Source organism: Gymnodraco acuticeps, unplaced genomic scaffold, assembly GCF_902827175.1.
Source record: "Gymnodraco acuticeps unplaced genomic scaffold, fGymAcu1.1, whole genome shotgun sequence".
Lineage (NCBI taxonomy): Eukaryota > Metazoa > Chordata > Actinopteri > Perciformes > Bathydraconidae > Gymnodraco > Gymnodraco acuticeps.
The window spans coordinates 832320-855820 of NW_022990152.1; the positions used below are offsets into that span (position 1 = coordinate 832320).

The 23501-nt window shown below is 42.9% G+C and overlaps 3 protein-coding genes across 26 annotated transcripts in view; all 3 read right to left on the bottom strand.

The window, feature by feature from the left end:
- Nucleotides 1-6573, bottom strand: part of LOC117546888 (mitogen-activated protein kinase kinase kinase kinase 4-like) — a 29610-nt gene extending 23037 nt beyond the window's left edge. For 22 of the 24 annotated variants that reach the window (XM_034217268.1, XM_034217266.1, XM_034217261.1 and 19 more), the window contains exons 1-2: nt 6284-6572; nt 5877-5942 (exon numbers count right to left, since the gene is read on the bottom strand). In XM_034217268.1, coding sequence (XP_034073159.1) covers nt 5877-5942; nt 6284-6340 — 123 coding nt within the window. In that variant the 5' untranslated portion in view covers nt 6341-6572. Of the gene's footprint in view, nt 1-5876; nt 5943-6283 lie in introns of all 24 variants that reach the window. The other 2 variants (XM_034217272.1, XM_034217271.1) reach the window with 1 other exon arrangement.
- A 3429-nt stretch (nt 6574-10002) lies between these two features.
- On the bottom strand, nt 10003-13664 carry chst10 (carbohydrate sulfotransferase 10). The gene is made up of 6 exons (XM_034217236.1): nt 13559-13664; nt 12579-12719; nt 12394-12503; nt 12059-12284; nt 11875-11980; nt 10003-11522 (listed from the first exon to the last, which is right to left on the bottom strand). The coding sequence occupies exons 2-6, from the start codon at nt 12682-12684 to the stop codon at nt 10970-10972; spliced, it is 1101 nt and encodes a 366-aa protein (XP_034073127.1). The 5' UTR covers nt 12685-12719; nt 13559-13664; the 3' UTR covers nt 10003-10969.
- A 691-nt stretch (nt 13665-14355) lies between these two features.
- rpl31 (ribosomal protein L31) lies at nt 14356-16477 on the bottom strand. The gene is made up of 5 exons (XM_034217234.1): nt 16375-16477; nt 15527-15630; nt 15204-15329; nt 14503-14615; nt 14356-14420 (listed from the first exon to the last, which is right to left on the bottom strand). Exons 2-5 carry the CDS (start codon nt 15628-15630, stop codon nt 14389-14391), a joined length of 375 nt encoding a protein of 124 aa, XP_034073125.1. The 5' UTR covers nt 16375-16477; the 3' UTR covers nt 14356-14388.
- Nucleotides 16478-23501: the final 7024 nt, after the last annotated feature.

Sequence of the window (23501 nt, forward strand, 5' to 3'; positions counted from 1 at the left end):
ATTGTGTACATTAATGTAAGATCAATCACACTTCAGAATGCTTGCTGGCTTCTACCTACTTGTTTCCACACCGGTAACACTTGGCTCACGTTCCCATTGCACAACAGTGCTGGAATTGAGCGACATGCTTTTAACCGGCCGTGTAGCTGCAAAACAAACTGGGTTTCATGTTATGAGTTCACACAGAGAGGGAGGGAGAGCACCACTGGGGGCGTTAGTTTGGTTCTTTAAAAGGTCACTAGTGAAAGTGTGTGTGTGTGTGTCTGTGAGTGTGTGTTGGTAAAGCTGTGGTAATGAGGGACGGATGACCCCCACGTGCATGGTCGTGTGAAGATCTAAGGTGACATTTGAACTGGTAGAGTGGGTGGACAGAAGGTGATAAACAGGCAGGTCACCGTCACACACTCTAGAGCACACACTTCTGCCGGAACACACAACAGATGCATGCTAATGCTTACACTGTAGCTGTGCATTTGACAATAAAGCCTCTGAACTTGGCTGGGGGAAGAAATGATCAATCAGCAGTGAGCACATGACATCCAGGACTGTGCCATGCCCCTGCCTCTCTGGGCTCTTTAACTTCAACTGCATACCAGCACACTGACCCAATTCTCACACACACACACACACACACACACACACACACACACACACACACACACACACACACACACACACACACACACACACACACACACACACACACACACACACACACACACACACACACACACACACACACACACACACACACACACACACACATCACACACACACACACACTACACACACACCACACACACACACACACACCACACACACACACACACACACACACACACACACAACACACACACACACACACACACACACACACACACACACACACACACACACACACACACACACACACACCACACACACACACACACACACACACACACACACACACACACACAGTCTCAAATCCAGCGCTCTCTAGAGAAGCAAGGATGGAAGAGGTGGCGGAGACAAAGACAGAAATGAGAGCGGACAGAGAATACAGGAAGTGGGGCGGTGGTGGCGAAGTCGATAGGGACTTGGCTTGGTAACTGGAAGGTCACCAGTTCAAGTCCCGGAAAGACCAAGTGCTACCGAGGTGTCCCCGAGCAAGGCACCGTTCCCTACACTGCTCCCCGGGCGCCGTTCAAAATGGCAGCACACTGCTCTTAACTAGGATGAGTCAAATGCAGAAAAACAATTTCCCCACGGAGATAAATAAAGTATATCAAAATAAAAAAGTGAGCAAGGAGATGAGGAGAGTCTCCAACAGGAGGCCAGCTGATGTGACTCTATTGATCCCAGTGCAGTGCTCGGCTGGTGTAAGCGATCAAAGACGCCTGCAGGAGACTTTCATCAGGTCTAAACAGGAATTTGAATATTACACCTGAAGCGTGTCGGAGTGAAAATCAGCCGGCAACGACACGCAGTGAATTATATCCGTAATTGATAGGTATGTCTACTTCACTAACAGGTTTTTAAAGCAGGGGAAAGATCCGGATTCCCAACTGTGAGGAGGACGCATCCCAGGCCCTGGTATGTGGTCATTACATTAACATGAAAACTATAGGAAGAGCTGTTGTTCAGGAAACAGTTTTGAGCTGCATGTGGTACGAATGGAAGCAAGTTGAGTGGGTCTTAATTAAAAGAGAAAAGGAATGTAGTCTTGAATAAATAAAAAGCCCAATTTGGAGTGTGAAGAACTATTTGTCCGGGTGAATTAAAACGAGAAGAGTGTTGCTGTCGAGCGAAGGCGCTGAAGAAAGACAGGCAGGAGTCTGTCTGCTCCGCCAGCGCCTTTGTGTCTCATCTCAACACCACTCAGTAATGAGGTTTCTCAATGAGCTTCACACAGACAGTGGCATGAACACACACTCTCACACACACACACAGACACTGGGAGTTCTGTTCAGGCAGCGTGTCAGTCAGGGGACGTTGTGGGTCTTGTGACACCCATTAGGGAGAGGGTCAGTGTGGGGGAGATGGGGACAAAAGAGATGCATACTGTGTCAGTTAGAGAGGACAAGCCTTTTCAGCCATCTAGAAAGATCACAAACTAATGTTCTTGCTAGCATGTGTGCTAATGCAGTGTATTGGTAATAAGAAAGGGAGGGAGTGTGTCTCAATATGGGCCCCTGATGCAGCATGGGGGACGCTTTAATTGTTTAAGCTGCAGGGCAAATCAGATCCAATGGATATACCAATGAGCTTAACACAAGAGGTCTTAAGCCTATATGTGCAAGTAACAAGTCATTATTCGTGTCATAATTATTCAAGTTGATTTAATCTGCCAAACATTCCTAAATATTAAGTAATAATAATCACACGGCTTCTATTCTATTCAGCTAGATCCTCAGTTTTCCAAACCCCATGCCTGTCGAAGTGTTGACAAATCAAGCAGTGTTGGCAGCGCCACGATTTACTGTCAACTTTGATAATCAAGTGTATTGTTCGAGTGTAACACGTGTGCAAAATAAAAACCACATTTGTGGGATCCTTGCCAACGATGTTTGTTATATGCCTTCTTCAAATATTGGTAGTGATTGCCCAATAATGCATTATTAACACTACATTAATCCAGTATGAGTCAATAGCCTTTGCTGTGTCACATGACTGAGGCCTGAGGCACTCCCCCTCCCCTCTCCATGGCACTGCTGGGTGTTTGACAGGTTGTATGAGAGGTTTAGTTCCCACCCCATGTGCCCGTCCGGAGGGCAGGGGCGAGGCTGCCCCTTAAGGTGGGGGGAGTAAACAAAAGGGAGAAGGTGCTGGGAGAGGAGGAGCTACTGAAAATATGACAAGCTGCTTCTGAATTAGCAAATGATGCCACTGGATGTCAAGAATGCCTCCTTAAAAAGCCTGTTATGAGTTGTAAATGTGCACATGAATAATTAAATCATCTTTCCATTTGGGGCCATGGGGAGTATACAGCCACGTGACCTTGCTGGTGATAATGAGTGAACCAAATAGTCTCCTCAAAGTCAATTCACCATAGATTTCAGCCAAACACACACATGCACATTACTGTATGGTATGGAAATAGTGTTGGCACGTCCCATGGACGCACAGCACGCGGGGGGCAGGTCAGCGGGGGCTCTGTAAAGCCTCAGGCCTGGCTATATATGGCTGTTCTGTAGAGCAGGGGGAGTCTTCCCTGCATGCCACGCTCAATTTGAGGAATTATGTCTTTTCTATGTTATCATTACTCTCTTTTTTCTTTTTATTCCTCTATCCCGCGCAGAGTGGGGCACCTGAGATAATCTGCCGAGGCAGCTGGTTCAGAGCCAACTGATAAAGAGCGGAGGAGGGAGAGTGTGGAGGTATATGCATGACTTTAAAATGACGAGATACCAAGCATGTGTGGCAAATGTAATGCATACATGGAGGGGTCGACGAGTTTACAGCAGTTTTAGTTTAGAAGTATAGAAAGCATGCATTTTGAGAACTACCCGACTTTTTGTATTTGATGCATGCTCATAATACTGCACAGCTATCTATAGATCTGGGCCTGCTTTCCAGTAAGCCGAAAGAGTTGAGTGATTTGGAAAAGGGCTTTTTAGCCATAACGTAATTCTCATCATGGCCGTCAGTCAGATTCTGCAGTGCTGTGTTTTCAGAGGTTGACTGTACTCTGGCTCCTCTCCAGGGGCAACGGCTGCCCTCCTGGCAGAGAGAGCAGCTCCAGAGCCGGCAGCACAGCATGGCCGCACAAAGCTTGACATGGCATTTCGGGTCTTACAGAACAGCTTGCTTCTTTATTTTCCTTTGGGTAAAGTAGGGGTATACAGCAGGGGTATAGAGATAGACTGTGGTGGTATAGGACACGAGGTCTTTTAATCAGGTGCATTATAGAGAAATATGTCTTTCATTAAACCTCTTTTTCTAAAATGGTCAGAATTAAGATTTATGATCAAATAATAAATGGACAAGACTGCAAATCTGACCCTCTCCAGGTTCAAGAGGCAGGGACATGTTTCCTTACTATAGACAGCAATGCACCAAAAACTACTCCGAGCACAAGTCAGCAGAAAGCTTGCAGAAACAAATATTCCCCCTATGGAATAAATGCACAGTTATAATGGACATTAGTTTCGAAATCCAACTTCAAATGCAACACCCAATCAAGATCACACACTCCACTCCCTATTGCCTGCCTTGAAAAACAAAAGCAGCCAAAGGAAAGAGGACTGAAAGGAATCAAGAGCTAAAAGGGCCTTGCAATCTGTGACCAAGTGCTTGACAAAGCAGAAAAGGTCTCAGAGGGAGAAGAAACTCCACCCCTGTTTCAGTTTGGGGGCTGTTGTGATTATTCAGCCGGTTGGCGTTTGAAACCCTGCGGACAAACTCCTCCTTTCTGTGGATCTCAACGGACAGCCAGAGAGACCCAGAGAGCCGGGACACAAACTCAGCTTTGTGAGGGCGTTGGACAGCTTCTGTCTGGATCTGGACAGCTGCTCCTCTACCAGTTGCAGCCCCCCTCACCCCCCCTCCACCACCACATGCTCATTCAACTGGTTAACATGACAGTCAATACAGTGACCGACAGCTGATCGAAAAGCAGGCTACTGCTGCATGAGGCTACAGTTAGCTATGACTGTGCTATAGACACTTTCCCATGCAGGCTGTTAGGACCATGTCTTTGTGTAAACTGCAGGCTAATCTGACAGCCCCCTCTCGCACAGAATCCATTCCCAAACAGCAGCACTCGCAAATAGAATTAGCAGTGGACAGTGAATGGAGCGAGAGATTAAAGGGGACAAAAAGAGGCAGCAGCAGTAATTCTCTGTCCCATAAGCCCCGCTTTAAAAACACATCTGGTGACGAGATAGCATGCGAGCATCACACTTCCTCATGACGAACATGAGGCCCTCAGGTGTGGCGATCATATGAGTACAGATGTGTGTGTGTGTGTGTGGGGGGGGGGGTCCCGGAAGTTGCCAGCACTAAGGGATTGAATGCAGGTCACTGGAGCACTGAGGGCTGTCAGAATTAAATACTCGGCTAAGCTTGCTACTTAGTGCACAAGCAAATTGATGTTTTTTCCCCGGGCTAGCCTATTAACAGACTAGGCAAACTAGATGTCTGCTTTGCATATAGGCATGTGGTTAAATGTCATCCAACAGTGGGGAACAAAATGGAGCCTCCTGGCTTGCTAGCTGCAGCAATAACAACACAAGGAGGCCCGATGCAACACTAGGACGCCGGATGAGTCTCCAATCCAAGGCCATCCCTCCATCATACACCACATCCTTCACTTCTACTCTGCTGTCTCTTTCTCCCTCCTTGGCAATGTCTTTCAACAGCCGCAATGTTAATTTCCAACAGAGAAATGTGACACCAAGAGCAGATGGCCCGGAGAGTGGGATTCCCATCCAGTGAAGGGGAAAAGTCCTGATTTAAACAGGATATGAAATTTGGTTTTGTGTAAAAAAAGACAACAAATGAATAAGCTTCAGACAGAGATGTGAGGCCAACAGGATTAGTGTTATGACAGACACTGTTTCTCCATCCTTGCCTCCTCACCTAGTTTTCAGTAAGACAGGTGATGTAAGATGTGTGATGCATTAGACTGTCTGATTCACTCTTTACACACATCTCTCTGCTGAACAATTACCTACGATCAGACAGATAGCAAAACACACAATCTTAACTGGAAAATCTAACAGCCTCCTCCAGTATTGTTCAGCTCCATGATGTGGTCTGATTGCAACATCTGAAAATGTGATTTTTTCAAATGAATTTCCTGTTGTTCCCAGGCTTCATAAGAAGAATACAAAACATGTATTCTAAGCATTGACAGTGAAAACAGGACAGGCCATGCACTGCGCCTCACCAACCTTGTATACTTGTCCATAGGTGCCATTTCCAACCACCTCCACCAATTCAAATATCCCAGCTGGATCCTGAAAAGAAAAGACACAAAGACGATTCAATGTAAATAAATAGCAATGTTGATATTTTTGTCATTTATGCACAACATGGTCCAGTGTGAGCCAGCTGTTGCGCACTGGTCTCCCCTACATGCCAAATGCATCTCGAACAAAGGAAAACCAGACACTGGCAACACCTCGCTTTGGCTCAGCGGTCATTTTTAATGCTCCAGCTCCAACACAAAGCACATTTCAGCACATGCTAACACTTGGTAATATTAGGCAGACTTGGGGAGGTGTGTTTTATCGAGCCCAGTGAAATAAAAGGCAGCGAAACAACCAAAAAAACATAGGCTCGGTTTTGCAGCACTCACCCGCAATGAAGCCAAGTCTATGTCTACTAGACTTTTAGCCGGAGAGTCGTTCGCCATCTTTCAAATAAAAGCCGAGCTTCCCTGTGCGTTTAAAAGAAATAGTGGCCGCTGTATCATTTGCGGGGACTTCTGCAGGATGTATTAGACAGAAGCCGGGGTGTATTCCTCTCTGTGGGATCCGCTTTTTAGCACTAAAAGCTGGGTATCGCTACTCCATGTTGAGGTGGCAGCAGCGGCTCCCTGTGCGCTCTCTCCCTGCCGGAGCCCTGGAGACAAGCCAGGCGGAAAACACACACTTCCGCTTAGGGGCTTTCAAAATAAAAGTTTCACTGGAACATCATGTTCATTACATGTTCTCTGTTTATGATTAAAGACACTGAAGTACACATACATTTAAATGACACAACATCTTATATTCAGATTTACTGTATTATTTTATTGCAGTTTATTCCCCTTGAACTTTTGTTCATTAATTTTCAGATATGTCATAAATATTTATTGTATTTTCTTCTATTCTGTTATTGTCTTTTGTACTTGTTTTAAATAGTTATTTGTGTAAACATGAGAATAAATATGCAGGGCCATGTTTTTTGTATGAGTAAAGACAATGACCAGTGTAGGTAGTTTGTATTATTGGATGACAGTTAAGGCTGCATTAATATGTAAACATAGCTTTTATTATATCAAACATTTACCCCGTTTTGTTCTATAGAATTTCTTATTTTGATTGCCTGAATGTCAAATTGTTCTTCTTTGAAAGGAACATCACTTCATTTCCGCTTGTACTTGTGCTTCTGTGTGACTTGACGCAGCTTTGATGGAGAACCGCACCAACACAGGAAGCCGGTCGGCTCCACACAGACAGAAAAGGGCTGGGCCTCGATATATTAAAGCATGGATACCGAGATATATCCTCACACAGTCACCTTAGCACGGTTATACCTGCATGCTAGGACACAAACAATTGATATTCGCGACAGTGCTTGTGAGAAACATGGATGCAGACAGAGGCGGACCCCCCACTGCACAGCATCCTTATGGACATGCGCGTTTCCCACTGTCAATATTGGTAATCATGGGTGTGGCAAGTGAACAATCTCATGAGTGATGCTGAGTATTATAGTGCAGTGGTTGCTCAAGCAGCAATGAGAACCAATAACATTATATTTCATCATTACTCAAGCCAAATGTATGATGATGAATCTTTCCATGACAGGTTCAGGGGTGTCAAACTCAAGGCCCGGGGGCCAAATCCGGCCCGCGACTTCATTTCACAAGAGCTTGCAAAGAATATAATATGTTTATTATACAGTTCCATGCCGCTTTACAGAAGCACATTGCTCATAAACTACATGTCCCACAATGCATCTCAAATTAGACTTTTTTTCTCGGAATTTGACTTTTTTCCCCAAAATGTTACTTTCTTATCAAATTGTCACTTTTCTTTTCTTTTTTTCCAGAATTTGGCTTTTATTTTTAAATCATTTTGTGACATGCGCACTGAAGAGACTTGCAATTGTTTGCCCTAGACTTCTGCTTTCACACGTAGTTAATTATGAAGTTACAGGCCAATGTGCAAGTATTAGACTCTAATACTTGCACATTGGCCTTGTGCTATTTGTTTCTTTTTGACTCCCTCCAATACCTTTTCCAAAATAGTGACTTATTGTATGAGCAATTACTAGTATTGTATCACATCATGTTTCCTAATTGACAGTTTGTTAGTGGGGTGTTGCATGCTTAATGATTTCTGATAATAACCTCATTAATTATAGGAACTTTGAGCCAAAAAGGCACTCTGCCTGCTTCAGCTCCCCATCATGGGGGGTTCATGTGTAGGATGTTGAATTCCTAAAGGCCACCCAAAGGTGCTACCTCTTAAAAACAGCAGTCACCTCATTGATAGGTTACATTCTGCTGAAAGGGTTGTGTAACTTCAGAGAGGAATAATGTTCAGCTGCAGAAATCCACTTATTTATCATTATATACACAATGACATTTTCAAACAGACAGCGTGAAGCTTTTGGTTAAACAAACACATTCAACTAAACAATCAAACGACAGAGCTGGGAAAACCAGTCTGACGGGATGAGAGGTAACCTGCCACGGGGGTAACACACACATACATACATACATACATACAGACATACATACATACATACATACATACATACATACATACATACATACATACATACATACATACATACAGACATACAGACATACAGACAGACAGACATACAGACAGACAGACAGACAGACAGACATACATACATACACATACAGACACACACACACACACACACACACACACACACATACAGACAGACAGACATACAGACAGTGAGGCACAGACACACAGGCACAGACACACAGACACACAGACACACAGACACACAGACACACAGACACACCAGACACACACACACACACACACACACACACACACACACACACACACACACACAGACATACATACAGACAGACAGACAGACAGACAGACACACACAGACACACACACACACACATACAGACAGACAGACATACAGACAGTGAGGCACAGACACACAGGCACAGACACACAGACACACACACACACACACACACACACACACACACACACACACACACACACACACAGACATACAGACAGACAGTGAGGCACAGACACACAGACACACAGACACACACACACAGACAGACAGACAGACATACAGACAGACAGTGAGGCACAGACACACAGACACACACACACACACACACAGACATACAGACAGACAGTGAGGCACAGACACACAGACACACACACAGACACACAGACACACACACACACACACACACACAGACAGACATACAGACAGTGAGGCACAGACACACAGACACACACACACACACACACAGACATACAGACAGACAGTGAGGCACAGACACACAGACACACACACAGACACACAGACACACAGACACACACACACACACACACAGACAGACATACAGACAGTGAGGCACAGACACACAGACACACACACAGACAGACACGCACACACACACACACACACACACACACACACACACACACACACACACCACACACACACACACACACACACACACACACACACCACACACACACACACACACACACACACACACCACACACACACACACACACACACACTGCAAGGGATTTTGGGCCCCATGAAAAGATACACTTTGGTTACTTAAACATTTTTCTCTTAATGTTCTAAAATAGTTTTGGCCTGTCAGTCACGGGCCCTTAGAATCGTCCTAACTTTTCACCCCCTTACGGCGCCTCTGCATACACACACATACACACACAATCACAAAGCCTTAACGTATGGCACTCACTTAAGACACTTAACCAACGCTTAAGAGGAGTAAATCCACTTAAATCCATCTGTGGTAAGGTAAGCTTGTGCAGATGACACCGATAATGATAATTCTGTTCCGCCCGCACTGCCTGGAAGTGTGTGTTGCTGACACATGGCTCTGAAGTCATTGTGTTGTCTATCAACAGCGTGCCTGTGTTGACATTTGGTTCAAGGGTTCAACAGAGTTGGTTGCTTTCTAACTAATAACTAACAATTATAATAGTTTACTGCCATCTTGTGGATGTTTTATACGACTGAAGCAACATACAGTACAGACATAAGGGAGCACACACATGTATTTTCTCCACAAAAAAAAGAAGGAACTGATTATTTTTTAAATACAACCTTTATTACTAACTAGTGCTGTCCTTGTATTATGACCGCCTGTCCAAAAAGTCACCAGGTGGATGCAGGGAGACAGCGCTGTTACAATTTAGACACTGTTGGTGTCAGGTTAATAATATTATAAATAGCAACATGTAATACAAATGTTGAGTTGCAAGTCATGTTAAGAACATTTACACGGTACAATTCTGATAGAAAACGGATCCTTTTAAATCCAGTGCAGTAAACAGCTGAGTAAATGGAGTCAGAAGCATGTCAGTTTCAGTAAAGGCAGAACGATGGCTACAGTATGGATGAGGGCGGGACCAAGGTCTTCCTATGACTGATCAACTGAATCACAAGGCAATAATAGGCCTTGCATAAAGCAAAAAACAATGGTTACAAAAATAGTTAATGGGAATTCGTAACTCCTAAAAACAGAAATGAAAGATGTCCAATAACTTCCTATTATATTTTTGCAGTTTACTCTCCTTTTCCAAACATGCTAGCGTCCCTGAAATAGACCGTCTCCTATGTCCAGCAAGAAGTACAGAAAAGACACAGCAAGTTACACCATTGTAACTGGTGATCCAAACAGTGCAGTATATAGTAGCTACATTACAGGGTAACGGGGGGCCTGTATCCCCAGCATTACAGAGTACCTCTCTTTGACATATGAGGACAAATCATTCATGAGTATTAAATATAAGATAACATGTGTTCTGTACCTGTGTATGTTCTTTGTATCTACTTCTTACCTCCTGCACAAAACAATACATCCTGCTGCTTCTTTTGCCTCATTGCAAATACAGCCACAACCTGTCAGTCATTCCTAAAATAAAAACATTACAGTGTGCCACCTACCAGCCTTTGAGGTCTGCCAGTGGCACATCATCCGCTACAATACACCTCTGTCTCAAGATGTTGGGAGGATATATGCAAACATGTCTTTTAGTCAGTGTTAATCATTTCAGTTCAGTAGAAAGTCTGGACCCGGGTAACCAAACAGGCTGAAGTCTCCCTGGTAACGTGCGTACAGACGCCTGATGTCGCGTTGACTGATGCCTGAGAAGTAGCGCTCCACCTTGGTCCTGTTGTAGCGTGTGATGCCTGGAGGGATGGCGGGGTAAGACACCAGCTGGTCGATGCCCGCTGCTTTGAGGATGTGAGGGGCGTCTTGCTCCAGTGTCTCATGGTGGCCCACCACGTTGTAGTGTATTTCGCACGGCGCGCACAACTCTGCGTAAGTCACCCAGTGAATAATGTGCTCACCAAACTGACGGTCCATGCGGTGGCGGCCGTCTGCGTCGCCCAGGTAACGGACAAAGTCCTCAAAGTGCAGGCCGGAGGCGGAGAGCTCGTTGTCGCGGTGGCTCTTGCGGTACTTCCGGATGATGGCCGGGGCGATGTCATGCTTGTACCAAGGCTCGAAGCGTGGGTTCTTCACAAACTTGTCTTTGAACGCAGAGATCAGCCGCTCAAAGGGGTCTCTCACGATGAAAAACTTGAAGTAAGTACTTAATCTGTTGAGGCAAATACAGGTTTATGAGAAAACAGCTGTAAATGATGATATTATTATTTATTTGGACTTTCCCAGCAGGCAATTCTGCAATACTGTTGACTATCATAAACACTTAAAGATACACTTGCTGGTCTTTTTGTGTGCATTTATTTGTGGATGCAAGGTGCAAGACTTATAGCATTTTTATCTTCCAGCCAAAAGGCTAGTGATGGTCAATATTTTACTAGCAATCTTTTTTTTTTTGGCAAGTTTGTAAAGCATTTCTAAAGGATCATATATAAGAATGAACTCAGCAAGTAAGCGTTGGCCCACCCTGGTGGCTGCTACATTATTAACATTAAGTCTTAACAAACCTGTGAGTAATTTCCTGTGGCTTGAGTGATGATAGGCGTGGCAGGCCGTTCTTCTCATGGTCATGGACAAGGTTTTCTGGGATCTCCTCCACGGTGGGGAATGCTCCTATCAATATTCACAACATAAGTCATCATGTGAAAGACTGCTAGACATTGTTATTACATTCTACTAACCCGTACTTACCATTGAGCACAATGAGGACCTTCTTCCACTGTGTGTTGCCCACTTTAGGCGTCTGGCAGAACAGGATCTTGCGCTTGTCGCAGACAAAGATGCGGTCCAGGACGAATTTGCTGATGGAGACGTGAGTCAGATTCCTGAGACTGCTGTTCTTACACACAGAGGAGAGCAGCTCGCTCCGCCTCTCAACCTCCGACTGCCAACCTGTCACTGGGGGCACCGCTGAGGACTGAGACACAACAGTAATGTCACGGATTGCCTTTTAATATGTTGGTGTTGCAGAGAAGTGAATGGCGTTGTTTTAATGGGGTCAGTGATGGAGTACAGTTAATAGTCACCTGATCAGATGGCTTTGGAGCTGTTTTCTGTAGACTGGAAACAGGAACTGGTCGTATCATCTTGGTGCCTGGCACGGTCCAGCTCTGACCACCAACCCTCTCTCCATAGTCTGACAACACACAATAGAGTGGGCTGATCACATTTAGCTAACACTAATAAGTCAGCGTTAGACCCAGCAGCTTACCATCCACAGCTCTGAAGGTGATGAACTTGCTGACAAACATGAGGATGAGCAGCACCCAGCCGCAGGCCCCGAGGAGCAGCCAGTGGTGCCGCATCGCTCCCCCCATCAGCCGCCGGCCATGGAAACACAGCGCTGGGCTCCCTGCACACAGACAGCACATCTTAGTCCAAGAATGTTTTTATTTAATCTGAATGATGGCATGCTTAAGTATAAGAAAGATTCAGTTCAGGACATTCGCATTGCACAATTATTATATGTTCTGGCAGTCCTGCACAACCCTGAGAATTGTGCACATTGTACACAAATCGTCCTCTTATAGCTGCATGGCTTACCACTTGTCATATCAATACTGCACATATTTTACTTTTACAGGTATATCTATATTTCATCTATACAAAAATATGTAACATGTATGTAAAAATAGCTATATTTTAATGCTATAATAGTTTCCTTTTCTTGCAATGTATCTTCTTTAACTGTGTTTAATATGGACACCAAGGAAAATTCCTCGTATGTGTATACCTACTTGTTTCTGATTCTAACAGATGCAATGTTCCTTGCTTAACCTCTCAAACAGATTTCAACAAAGCATTACAAAAATACTAATTGCACAATGTAATTTTAACTCATTTGTTTTTAGAATAAAATGCAAATCTCAATGGATGACAGACAGCTAGCTGAAGACTGTACTACACATGCTAGCTGTTAGCTGTGATACATATTCGCAAGACTGTTTAATACTAACATTTTGATGTAAACGAACCATATAAGCTAGAATAACAGTGACAAATCATAAGAAGTCATTGTTATTAGCTATTCAAATTGTATAGTATTGTATGGTTAGCTATACATACATTATCAGTTAGTTAGCCAACCAGTTAGCCACACCTGTCCCTCCCAGACAACTTGATTTACCCCGCTATTTCCCACTGAGGTTAGTTACATGTTAAAATAACACACAGAGCAGCTTTGTGTCTCACCTTCTTATTGAGTTACAACTTCACGGCTGCACAAACTCTGCAGGATGTGTTGATGGAGCCATAGCTGTAGCTTTCTGCGTCTGTTCTTCACAACATCCGAGTGCTAACTAGCAAGCAGCGCCCACTGGTGGCAACATGGCGGCAGTGCATGTTCACTACAATCTTCATTTCTTTCCCCGGCATTTAAATACATATCCAGTGTATAATTAAGCCATCTAAAGTCTATCAATACATCTGCTACAGGGGGATAGGATACTGAAGACATTTGATATGGGCATACTAACAAATACATTGCCTACAAAATAAAATACACTAGAAGCAGCATGCATGTTTACTGCTGACATGCAACACCCCCTTCAGCAGTTTATTACATTTCTATCATACTGTATATATGGCTTTTATGTGTAATTGGTTATGAAATTACTTTGAATAAGGTAGATGGCATCTAAAGTCAACCAATAAAGCTTCTTCATGCAGAGTGGATCAGGATAGTGAATACATCATGGTTTGATGGTCAGTTTAACACCATCAAAATGTGTAAAGAAAGCCCCACTATGCCGTCAACAATACTATCAATTCTTAAGTTATCCCTCTATAATTTTAATTACTCCTATATTCTAGAAAGGGACAAGGCCTGAATGATATATTTTCACACTGAAAAGCACGAATGAAATAGTCAATTAGTAAGGGTTTAAGACAGCATCTCTATACACAATTTGTATAAAGCTTAATCCAATAATTCCCCAAATATAATTCAATTTAGTGCAAAAATAGAAATGAAATTCACAACACAAGAGGTTCTTTGATTTTATTTATTCGACTCGCAGAGTTTAGTTTTCATCAACATTGACTGTCTGCAGACCTGTTGGGGAAAAAGAGGGAAAGATTAATAAAATGTCTTTGTATCTCGAGTATAGGAACAAGTCAGTTGGTGAAAGACGTACCTTTTGTTGTTGTGACGGGAACGTATGTAACCAGGGTGTAGAGTTTGTTGGGAGAATCCTCATCCTCATTACGCTTCCTGGAAAGTCGTACGCGCATCCTGTACGGCACGTTCCTGCACAACAAACCACATGAGGATGGCTACTATCTTTGATCAAAACAGTACACGTACATTGCCAGCAGATGTGCAGGTCTCCAATTTAGACGGCATTCGTGCAACCGTCTCATAAACAAGATGTGAAACAAAGTCCACATCAATTTCAGACTGGTATATTGTGCTTGGAGAACTGCTTTAAATTGAACTTTCTTGTGGCTGCCCAAATGGTTTGGTTGTATCAGTTCCTTCTGAGTCATGTGCCGACAGAGGACACTTCATGGGAGCTGAAAGTATCATGTTGTAAAAATATGTCGCACTAAAATCAAGCTGGCAGCAGTAACTACTTTGATATTTTTCCAGTTTGAGTGATGACCGTAAGAAAAGAAAAAACATTTGCTATGCTTGGACATATCTCAAAATGGCCATCTCTCTACAGCACACAGTAGCACAAGCAGAACATTGAGAGTATATACTTGTGGCCATTACAAACCTGTCTGGTCATGTCTCAGATTTCAAAGAGTATAACGCCATTCAGAGAAAGCCGTGTTCTTAACTGAAACATGGACAAGCAGTGCATTTAGCTCAAGCATGAGCGTGTAATCTCACCTGACACCCTTGCTCCACACTGCCTTGTTGAGGCGAGTGTCAATGCGGACATCGGGAGTTCCCATCTCCTTCATGGCGAACTTGCGGATCTCCTTGATGGCGCGGGGAGCCCTCCTCTTGAAGCCCCTGCAAGGAGAAGACATCATTTAATAAATGAACTCAAACTATTGACTGTTATTGGATTTGTGGTTTTACTATACACACACATGTACATTTGACAACTTGTATGCATCTCTCAGTACTTTTAGACATAGCATCCAAGCTGTTGCACAAACAGACCATATGGCTTAATGAAAGAAGATAAAGAAATGTTCAGTACTCACACTCCATGGATGCGCTTGTGGACATTGATGGTGTACTCTCTGGTCACCACCTCGTTGATGGCTGAACGCCCCTTCTTTTTCTCTCCTTTCTTAGTTGGGGCCATCTAGAAAGCAATATACAAAAGTTAGATTCAAACACTCAAAAGGCTTTCAGAATCAGAGTTACTTTACCCGTCCAACATAAGGGACATTGACATTGTTAAAGCAGTATAGATAGACGAAAAATAGAACACACACTACTAGATAAAAAAGGCATGCATATAGTATTTAAAATACATTCACTAGATTCATAGGCTTTACTATCAGATGCACAGTAGCTACATATGTCATAACTTCATTACTGCTTATGCATATGGTTGCTATACAAAAACAGAGGTTAAATCCACAAACATTTAAATAACAAGTCCAATTAGTTTTCCTTTTGCAGACTTGAACGTGGCAGCTGAAGTTACAAGATAACTTAGCGTTAGCATAAGGTTAGCTTGCTCCAGTGTTGTTACCAACCGCAAGTCAATAATGGTAAGATACAAAGCACGTAAGTAAATATAGAATCATAAACTATTACCAGGGATTTAAATCACACTAAAATATGACATTAACACGTTTTCTGACTCAAAGAAAATGGACACTTTGATCCGGGAAAATGAAGCCACTCTGGCGGAATCAATGCCGTACCGATGGACGTTAATAAAAGCTATTTAAATGCATTATACTACATCCAAAACCACATAAAACGCACAGCCAAACATTAATATACATATTGAGAAGACATTCACGGCCGATCATGTCTTTAATATAGCAGGATGGTCATAGATTGTAGAATTATAATCTGCGTTAAAATTACTCACCGCAGCTCGTAGATGAGGCGGAAGTCGGAAGGACGGACTTGAAGCAGAGGATTGTGGGTAAAGGAAACCGGTCCGTTTTATATGATGTTCGTCAACGACATGCACGAACTAAGGTTCCGACGATAAACGTTGTCAGGAAATGGGTATATTATACATTTAAAATATTATTAGACCTCTGAGAATCTTTTAAGGGAATTCATTAAAGGAAATGTACATGTTTGCATTACCAGGCTATTCAAATAACTATGGAAAGTATTAATGTTCGATCTCTCTCTGCTATTTTGTATGTGATTATGTGTTAGAATATCAGCTGCCCTATGTGTGGAAATGGGCTGTGTGAAATGGGCCAGTGCAATTGTATGACACACAAGAATAATCATTTATTTTCCAAGGCTTGGATCCTCTTTAAGATTGAGAAAAATAAGCTGCATTTCAACCTTTGGCAATACAATAGGTATTTGTATTGACTATTTTCTATTCTATCTTCTTGTATTCAACGTATGAGGTCTTCAACACGCTATAATATACCTGCCATATTCTCTTCTTCATCAATTGCTAGTATCAAACTTAAAAAATGCATGGAAATTATCATTTTAATACGACTTACACTTACTGCCAAAGTTTAGGAACAAATAATAATCATGTGGTTCTAATTATATGTCAAAGCACTTTCCTCAAGATGCATCATTTCGCCTCTAGTGGCTGTCATCATAGCTCATTTTACCAAATGTATATTGTTAGTACACTTCCTGGTGTCATTACTCCAACCATGTCACAATGTGTCCTACCACTGACTGCCACAGGAGTGCAGCAAAGTAAAGAGAAACACTCCTATCCCTCAGCATAATTGTGTAAAATCCTATTAACTGACACATGTATGTGGTAAACAATTGGATGGGTTTTTTATTTCTTGATATCTAAAATGATAAATGTATTAGATGTGCATGGACAGTGACAGTGGGGAAAAAAGATAATTTATTTGAACATACTTCCTGCATGAAGCCTTTCTTTGTATCATGCTTGGAGGTTAAAATATGCTGGGAAAAATAAATATCTTCCAAAAGAATAAACATTAAAGAATATATATTTATGTTATGTTTGCATCTAAGCAAGGATGATTTTTCATTTGAGCTTCTAGATGCTATTATAATTTATTTTATTTAAACACAGTGGTAGAATAAATAAAATACTTTGATGAAGTAGAAGTAGCAAATTCATTCTGAGCAAGGTTTCAGAAATCTCTGCATCCATTAAAAGACTTGATCTGTGTTTGATTGAGCATGTCTGATAATCCATGTGTCTGTCCCTTTGATGACTTCTGCTGGCTGCAGGTGGCAATGTTGCTCTGCTAGAAACACACTGTTCTGCCTCCCTTTTTACGAGCTTTTCTGGTTCTTTGTTCTTTGATAAATAGAAAAACCTGTAGATTAGAGACTTTCTGAGGCGCACCATCAAAGACTAACAGTGATTATTTCTGACAAAGTGGTCTAGAAATCATGTCAGTTGAATAGCAGTTATTAACCAACAAAGGTAGGACATTAGAAATGTGGCATGGTCTGCATAAATGTATTATTTTTCATTATTTATAATAATAATCATAATCCTGTTACTGTATTTATATATCCGGGCCAGAGATAAAACCAGTAGGCCTACCCTGTGTTCAGAGCAGCTACAGGTGTCAAAACACATGGGTGTGATATAAGGCAATAGTGTGGAAACGAGTAATGGAAAATATATCTAGCAAACAGGTTTAAAGGCTGACAACAATTTTCTTTCCTCCTAACCTGGACTTTTTCTGCGGATTTATCGGCTGCTGAAAGATATAGGCCCTGCTCCGAAAGATAAGCAGGAAAGAGGGATCATGTAGGCTATGGACTGTGTGGCGGGAGCACAGGTCTCACGCACATGGAGGGAAACGCCTCTCCGGGGATTGAAAACCAGGACGATGGATTTGAGAGAAAAACAGGATTCTCTCTCTGTATGAGGCTCAAGCAAACCAAAATAGAGGTGCTGACAGCTTCCTCCATGCAGACCTGGTGGGAGCGCTTATCCAGTTTTGCTTTGCGAGAAAAGGGGGGGATTTATTTATTCAGGTTGATAGCTCTGGTGCACTTTGAATGATAAAGGAGTGTGTTTGTGTGCCGTGTGTTCATCCCCTTTCAGCGTGCCAATCAGGATTAAAGGTCGTGGTATGTAGGACAAATATGTGTATTAGAATCCATAAATGAGAGGTCTTCTTATCCCTTTATTGTCTGCGGCCTCTACCTGAGAGCTAGGATCAGGGGTGAAAGTGGTTTGAATTTCTTGCAGGTACTATAATGCTACCCCGACCTTCTTTGGTTCATATTGTTCTCCTCCCGCCCCCAGCTTCATGCATCCCTGAACACAAACTTCACATTTGTAATGCCTTTATGGGGTAGAAATTAGAAACACTTGACAATATGTGACCCGCTCTATCGAAATCAGTCGGAAGTCGCAACGGCTCATTTCAAAATAAACGTGGATTTACGTAAAAAACTATTTTTTCGGGGTTCGGGTGTTTTGTTTGATTTTAAACAAACAAAGTCTTGGCTTTCAGAATATGAAACTTTTATTTCCAAAATCACACGATAAATATATTTTTGAAGCTTAAAGGGACGAAGACAGGCACCTCTCCCTCGCAATCTGCTCTTCCGCAGCACCGCCCCCCTCCCTCCGGCTGAAATTATGAAAGAGTATAGTAATCATAGATAACACGGCAGGGTCCGTTACAGTTTGTTTTCATCTGATTTCAATTAAACAAAGTCTTGGCTTTCAGAATATTAAACTTGTTTCGGCAAATTCAGGTGATAAATACAACTTTGAAGCTTCGGCATAATTACAAGCGGAGAACGGAGTAATTTAACGTCACTAACAACAGCCGGTGTTTCTCGTGAGTGTTTTCCCCGGGAAACAAACACAATACGCACAAACGCAAAAATACACAAACACACACACACACACACACACACACACACACACACACACACACACACACACACACATACACACACACACACACACACTCGCAAGCTTCCCCCAGACCAGTAATCCAAACCAAAATATCTTCCCTTCGTAGTATAAATTGGAGCTGTCCATTCTACGGAGCCCCCTAGGGGACATGGAGAAGAAAAAAAAAATTATTTGAAAAAAAATAAAATGTTTTGCGAGATATCGCAAAACCTTTGCGAGATCTCGCAATACTTTTGCGAGATCTCGACCCCGTTGCAGTTTGTAGACGGTCCCTAAGCACTCCTCTACCTCCTCCAGCTGAGGATTGTGACAAATTCTTGATGTTTAGCTCGGATGACGGCGCGTATCGAACTGTTCTGATAAAAACGACTCTGTAGCTCGTTGTCTACCTTGCTATGATTGTAAAGTCATGTTGTTTGTATTTTTACAACGTTATGTTCATGAGTTATTGATCCGCGAAATTCGAATCTGTCAATAACTCAGCTCAGAGGAACGTGCATGTCCCCTCGCTCTGAGTGTTTTCTTGAGGTGTCTTCACTTATGTGAAACCCTTTATATATACAGTCTATGTGTGAAACCCGTGCCTATTGCCAAGCACTGATGTTATAAGGTCAAGCTCAAAGTAAAATCGATGAACCACTCCATTGTTGTGGTTTCTGTGTTGCCGTAGCAGCCGAACTGACCAGGAAGTACTAAATGAAAAGTATTGCGAGATCTCGCAAAGGGGTTTTGCGAGATCTCGCAAAAGTATTGCGAGATCTCGCAAAAGTATTGCGAGATCTCGCAAAACATTTTTTTTTGTTTTCTGTTCAAATTATTTATTTTTTTCTTCTCCATGTCCTCTAGGGGGCTCCGTACAATTCTTCCTGGTCCTCCGGACCGCCTGGAAATCTCTTACCGGTACTAAGGACCGGGTAGGACCGGCACACTTTCAACACTGGCTAGGATCAAACATCAGCACATTCCCATTAAAGGACATGAAAAACACCTAAAGATAGAATTTTTTTTCATCCATTGTGTACAAAAAAAACCCCACATCTGAAGAGGGAATAAACGGAAGGAGGCCTTTTGTTGTGGTTATCCTCCTGGTGGTTTAAAGGAAGGTGTTGGGTTCACTATGGGATGGATCTCATGTTATTTCAGTAAGAAAATACATCTGTTCTGCAGTAAATCACATCCGTGTTAACTTCCCTGGTGCAGATGGTGATTTATTTCCCGTACGCCGGGCCGAGGTTCTGCGGCGTGCTGTTGGCACAGCTGATGAGGAGCCATGGGAACACAGGCCTCCAAGAAATACTTTGTTTTCATTTTGGGAGCTGTTGCCTTTGGCTCACAGGGAACGTCTACATACGGTTAAGAGGAATGCTGTTTTGGAACAACATAACTTAGATAAAAGGGAACTGCAACTTTAGGGGAACAGTTATGAATTAATTCTTCCTGAGCTTTCTCTGTTTTGTTATAGGTCGTCCAGAGGTAGATGCTGAGATCTGCAGTTAGGCCGCACGAAGGGCTGAGGATAAGTCTTCAATTAGTATCACAATAATGAAGGAGGCGTCCGGCAATTTTACTCATAAAGGTCACTCCACTTGTAACAGTTGATAACGTCTCTTTGTCTTGTTGAAGAAGTTTGTAAAAAGACCTTCAGTCGATATTGGTTGTCAAGCGACTATTTGGTGAGTAGTGTAATACTGGAGTGTTCCTCTAATAAGGGTTTTCTCTCCCACCAATAGGCTATGTCTGTCACAATAATGCACATGTGTGCAAGAAACACTGAGAAAATAATTGAATCGTAACTCAAGATAATACTGCTGATGAAAACTGTAAAATGCAGAAAAAGCTATACGTGGATTGAGCCTATAAAAATGTACGTTTTAATGCGCTTCATAACTGCATACACTTTCTAAATGATAAAAATGCATTATTGGTCAGCCCTTCCAACATGGATTGTTGACACAGCACGTTATCTACAATCTCTTATGATTTGGAAAACTCAACAATCTTGTATTTGAGAATTTAAAAAAGGATGCTGGGAACCGAACAAAGCCTTGGCTGTCGGCTCTATAGGGGGCCACACGGGACCCTTAGAACTTACATGAAAAACAAATCGCACAATAGCATATGGAAAACAGTGGAGATCAGAGGCAGCATGGCAGCCCCCATCAGGGATGTGGTGGGGGGGTTAAGGTGCGGCACTGCAGGTCAAGCCACCCCGCTTTCCTCTGTTCTCCTCTGGGGGACCCCGAGTCTGTTACAACAGGAAGAGACTGAAGGTCAAAGCACAGATCTCTTGTCTTCCTGCCTGTGTGACAGAAGCCTGTCTGTCTCTCTGAACTCTCTCTGTTTAAAACATGACAGGGGGGGGGGAAGGAAAGAGGAACAAGGAGTGGAATATATGTGCTGAAGGTGATTACAAATGTATACAGACAGATGACGGATCAGAAGTTCAACATGCAGGAACTTATTTGATAAAAAGCCAGCAGACAGATGTACGACTATGAAAAACTCACCAACTCTTCAGTCTATTATGTGGCCCCCATGAAGCCCTCAGCAACTTCACAGGCACGTCCCCCTGTGAAAGACACGCGTGCCCTCCTCGATAAGATACAAGTCAGAAAATAAAGACACGGCGAAGCCTCTTTTAGCTTCTGCAGCCAAACAATTAAAACGTCTATTTTAGCAGATAGGGCGCGCAGACAGACCGCCCCCCCCCCTGGAACCTCAGGGGGACACACTCGTCCCTTTGTGCCGCGATAAAGGAGAGCGGTGGATGCATGTAATCAGCATATTATTGATAGTCTTAATGAGAAAGGCTCTGAGTCACTGAAGCCATTAGCCGGGATAAAAGAGGCTTAATTGTTTTGTGTGTGCGCGTTTATACGACGTGCACATGTGCCTGTGCTAAGACCGAGCTAATTAAATCCATTTCCTTCGTTAGCAACTTTTTTCCCTCTTAATTAAGAGGGTTAATTATGGGCCTGGGCCTGGACCTGGACAGAGGTCGCGTGCACGTATGTGTGCACGTGTGTTCCCTAGACCCAGATGTGATATTATCAGAGGAGTAAAACATCACAATGAGCACTCATGGCTGGTATTAAACAGCCTTTGATATGTATTTAAATTCAAAGAAGGAGTGAATAATTAAAGTCAGTTACTATCTAGTAAATTATAGAGTTATTTGTCTTAATTTTCAAAGGTTTAGACTTTAGAGTAATAACACAGCAGCATCTCTTTGATAATGGTAGCCATATTTTGTGAAAAAGGGGTGGATAAACCGCCTCTCCAGTGACCCCGTCTCGTGGAGAGATCTACATGCTGTGGCTTCTTGTCAAAATCATCAACTAAGAGGTCTGGTGTTAACAACGTCTGCTGTCATCACCAGCGCTGTGCGGTACGTGGACGTCTGCAGAATACCAATGGCGTGGAATAGTATTCCTCAGCACGCTCCATCTACAGCAATAATATCGTTATGGCTGCCAGACATGAGAGGACTCTCGCTGCCTGCCACTGGACACACACCATTACTTTTGATGGTGTGTGTGTGTGTGTGTGTGTGTGTGTGTGTGTGTGTGTGTGTGTGTGTGTGTGTGTGTGTGTGTGTGTGTGTGTGTGTGTGTGTGTGTGTGCATGAGAGTAAAAGTGTGCGTGTGCCCTCAGGGTCACGCATCCTGCCGGGGTAAAATGGCTGATTCAGGACTCTGCCATTTTGCTTTTCAGCATGGGCCCATGCCGCCATAACCGTTAGACATCTGTGGGTGGGCTGTAATGATGATGATGATGATGATGGGGATTCTCTGCGGCCATAACAAGACATTAACACCTTTTACACTCTGTTGACTCCTCTCAAAGCTGCAGGCAGGTTTTGCATGGAAAGATAACACACATTTGTCACACCACAGTCGGCATGTAAGGGAGATAAGCTTGCCCCGTCAAAATACAACATTGTGATTGTTGGATACATTTGCAATAGTGACAAACACCTTATAAAAGGAGCACTCCAGTAATGTACTATTGGACTTCCATGAAGTTGAAGGACTGAAAACAGACATATTAAAAAAGGAACGGTCAAAATCCATGCAACAAAATTATTTATCCTACATTTCCCATAATGCAACAAAAGCCTAAAGTGGACATATATG

Coding starts and splice junctions, on each gene's coding strand:
- chst10 (XM_034217236.1), bottom strand. CDS start 12,684: ATGGGGGGAGCGATGCGGCACCACTGGCTGCTCCTCGGGGCCTGCGGC. Junction 12,285..12,393: donor CTCCAAAGCCATCTGATCAG/GTGACTATTAAC, acceptor GTTGTGTCTCAG/TCCTCAGCGGTGCCCCCAGT. Junction 11,981..12,058: donor GGTCCTCATTGTGCTCAATG/GTAAGTACGGGT, acceptor GAATATTGATAG/GAGCATTCCCCACCGTGGAG.
- rpl31 (XM_034217234.1), bottom strand. CDS start 15,630: ATGGCCCCAACTAAGAAAGGAGAGAAAAAGAAGGGGCGTTCAGCCATC. Junction 15,330..15,526: donor CACAAGCGCATCCATGGAGT/GTGAGTACTGAA, acceptor TTCTCCTTGCAG/GGGCTTCAAGAGGAGGGCTC. Junction 14,616..15,203: donor GTGTGGAGCAAGGGTGTCAG/GTGAGATTACAC, acceptor TTTGTTGTGCAG/GAACGTGCCGTACAGGATGC.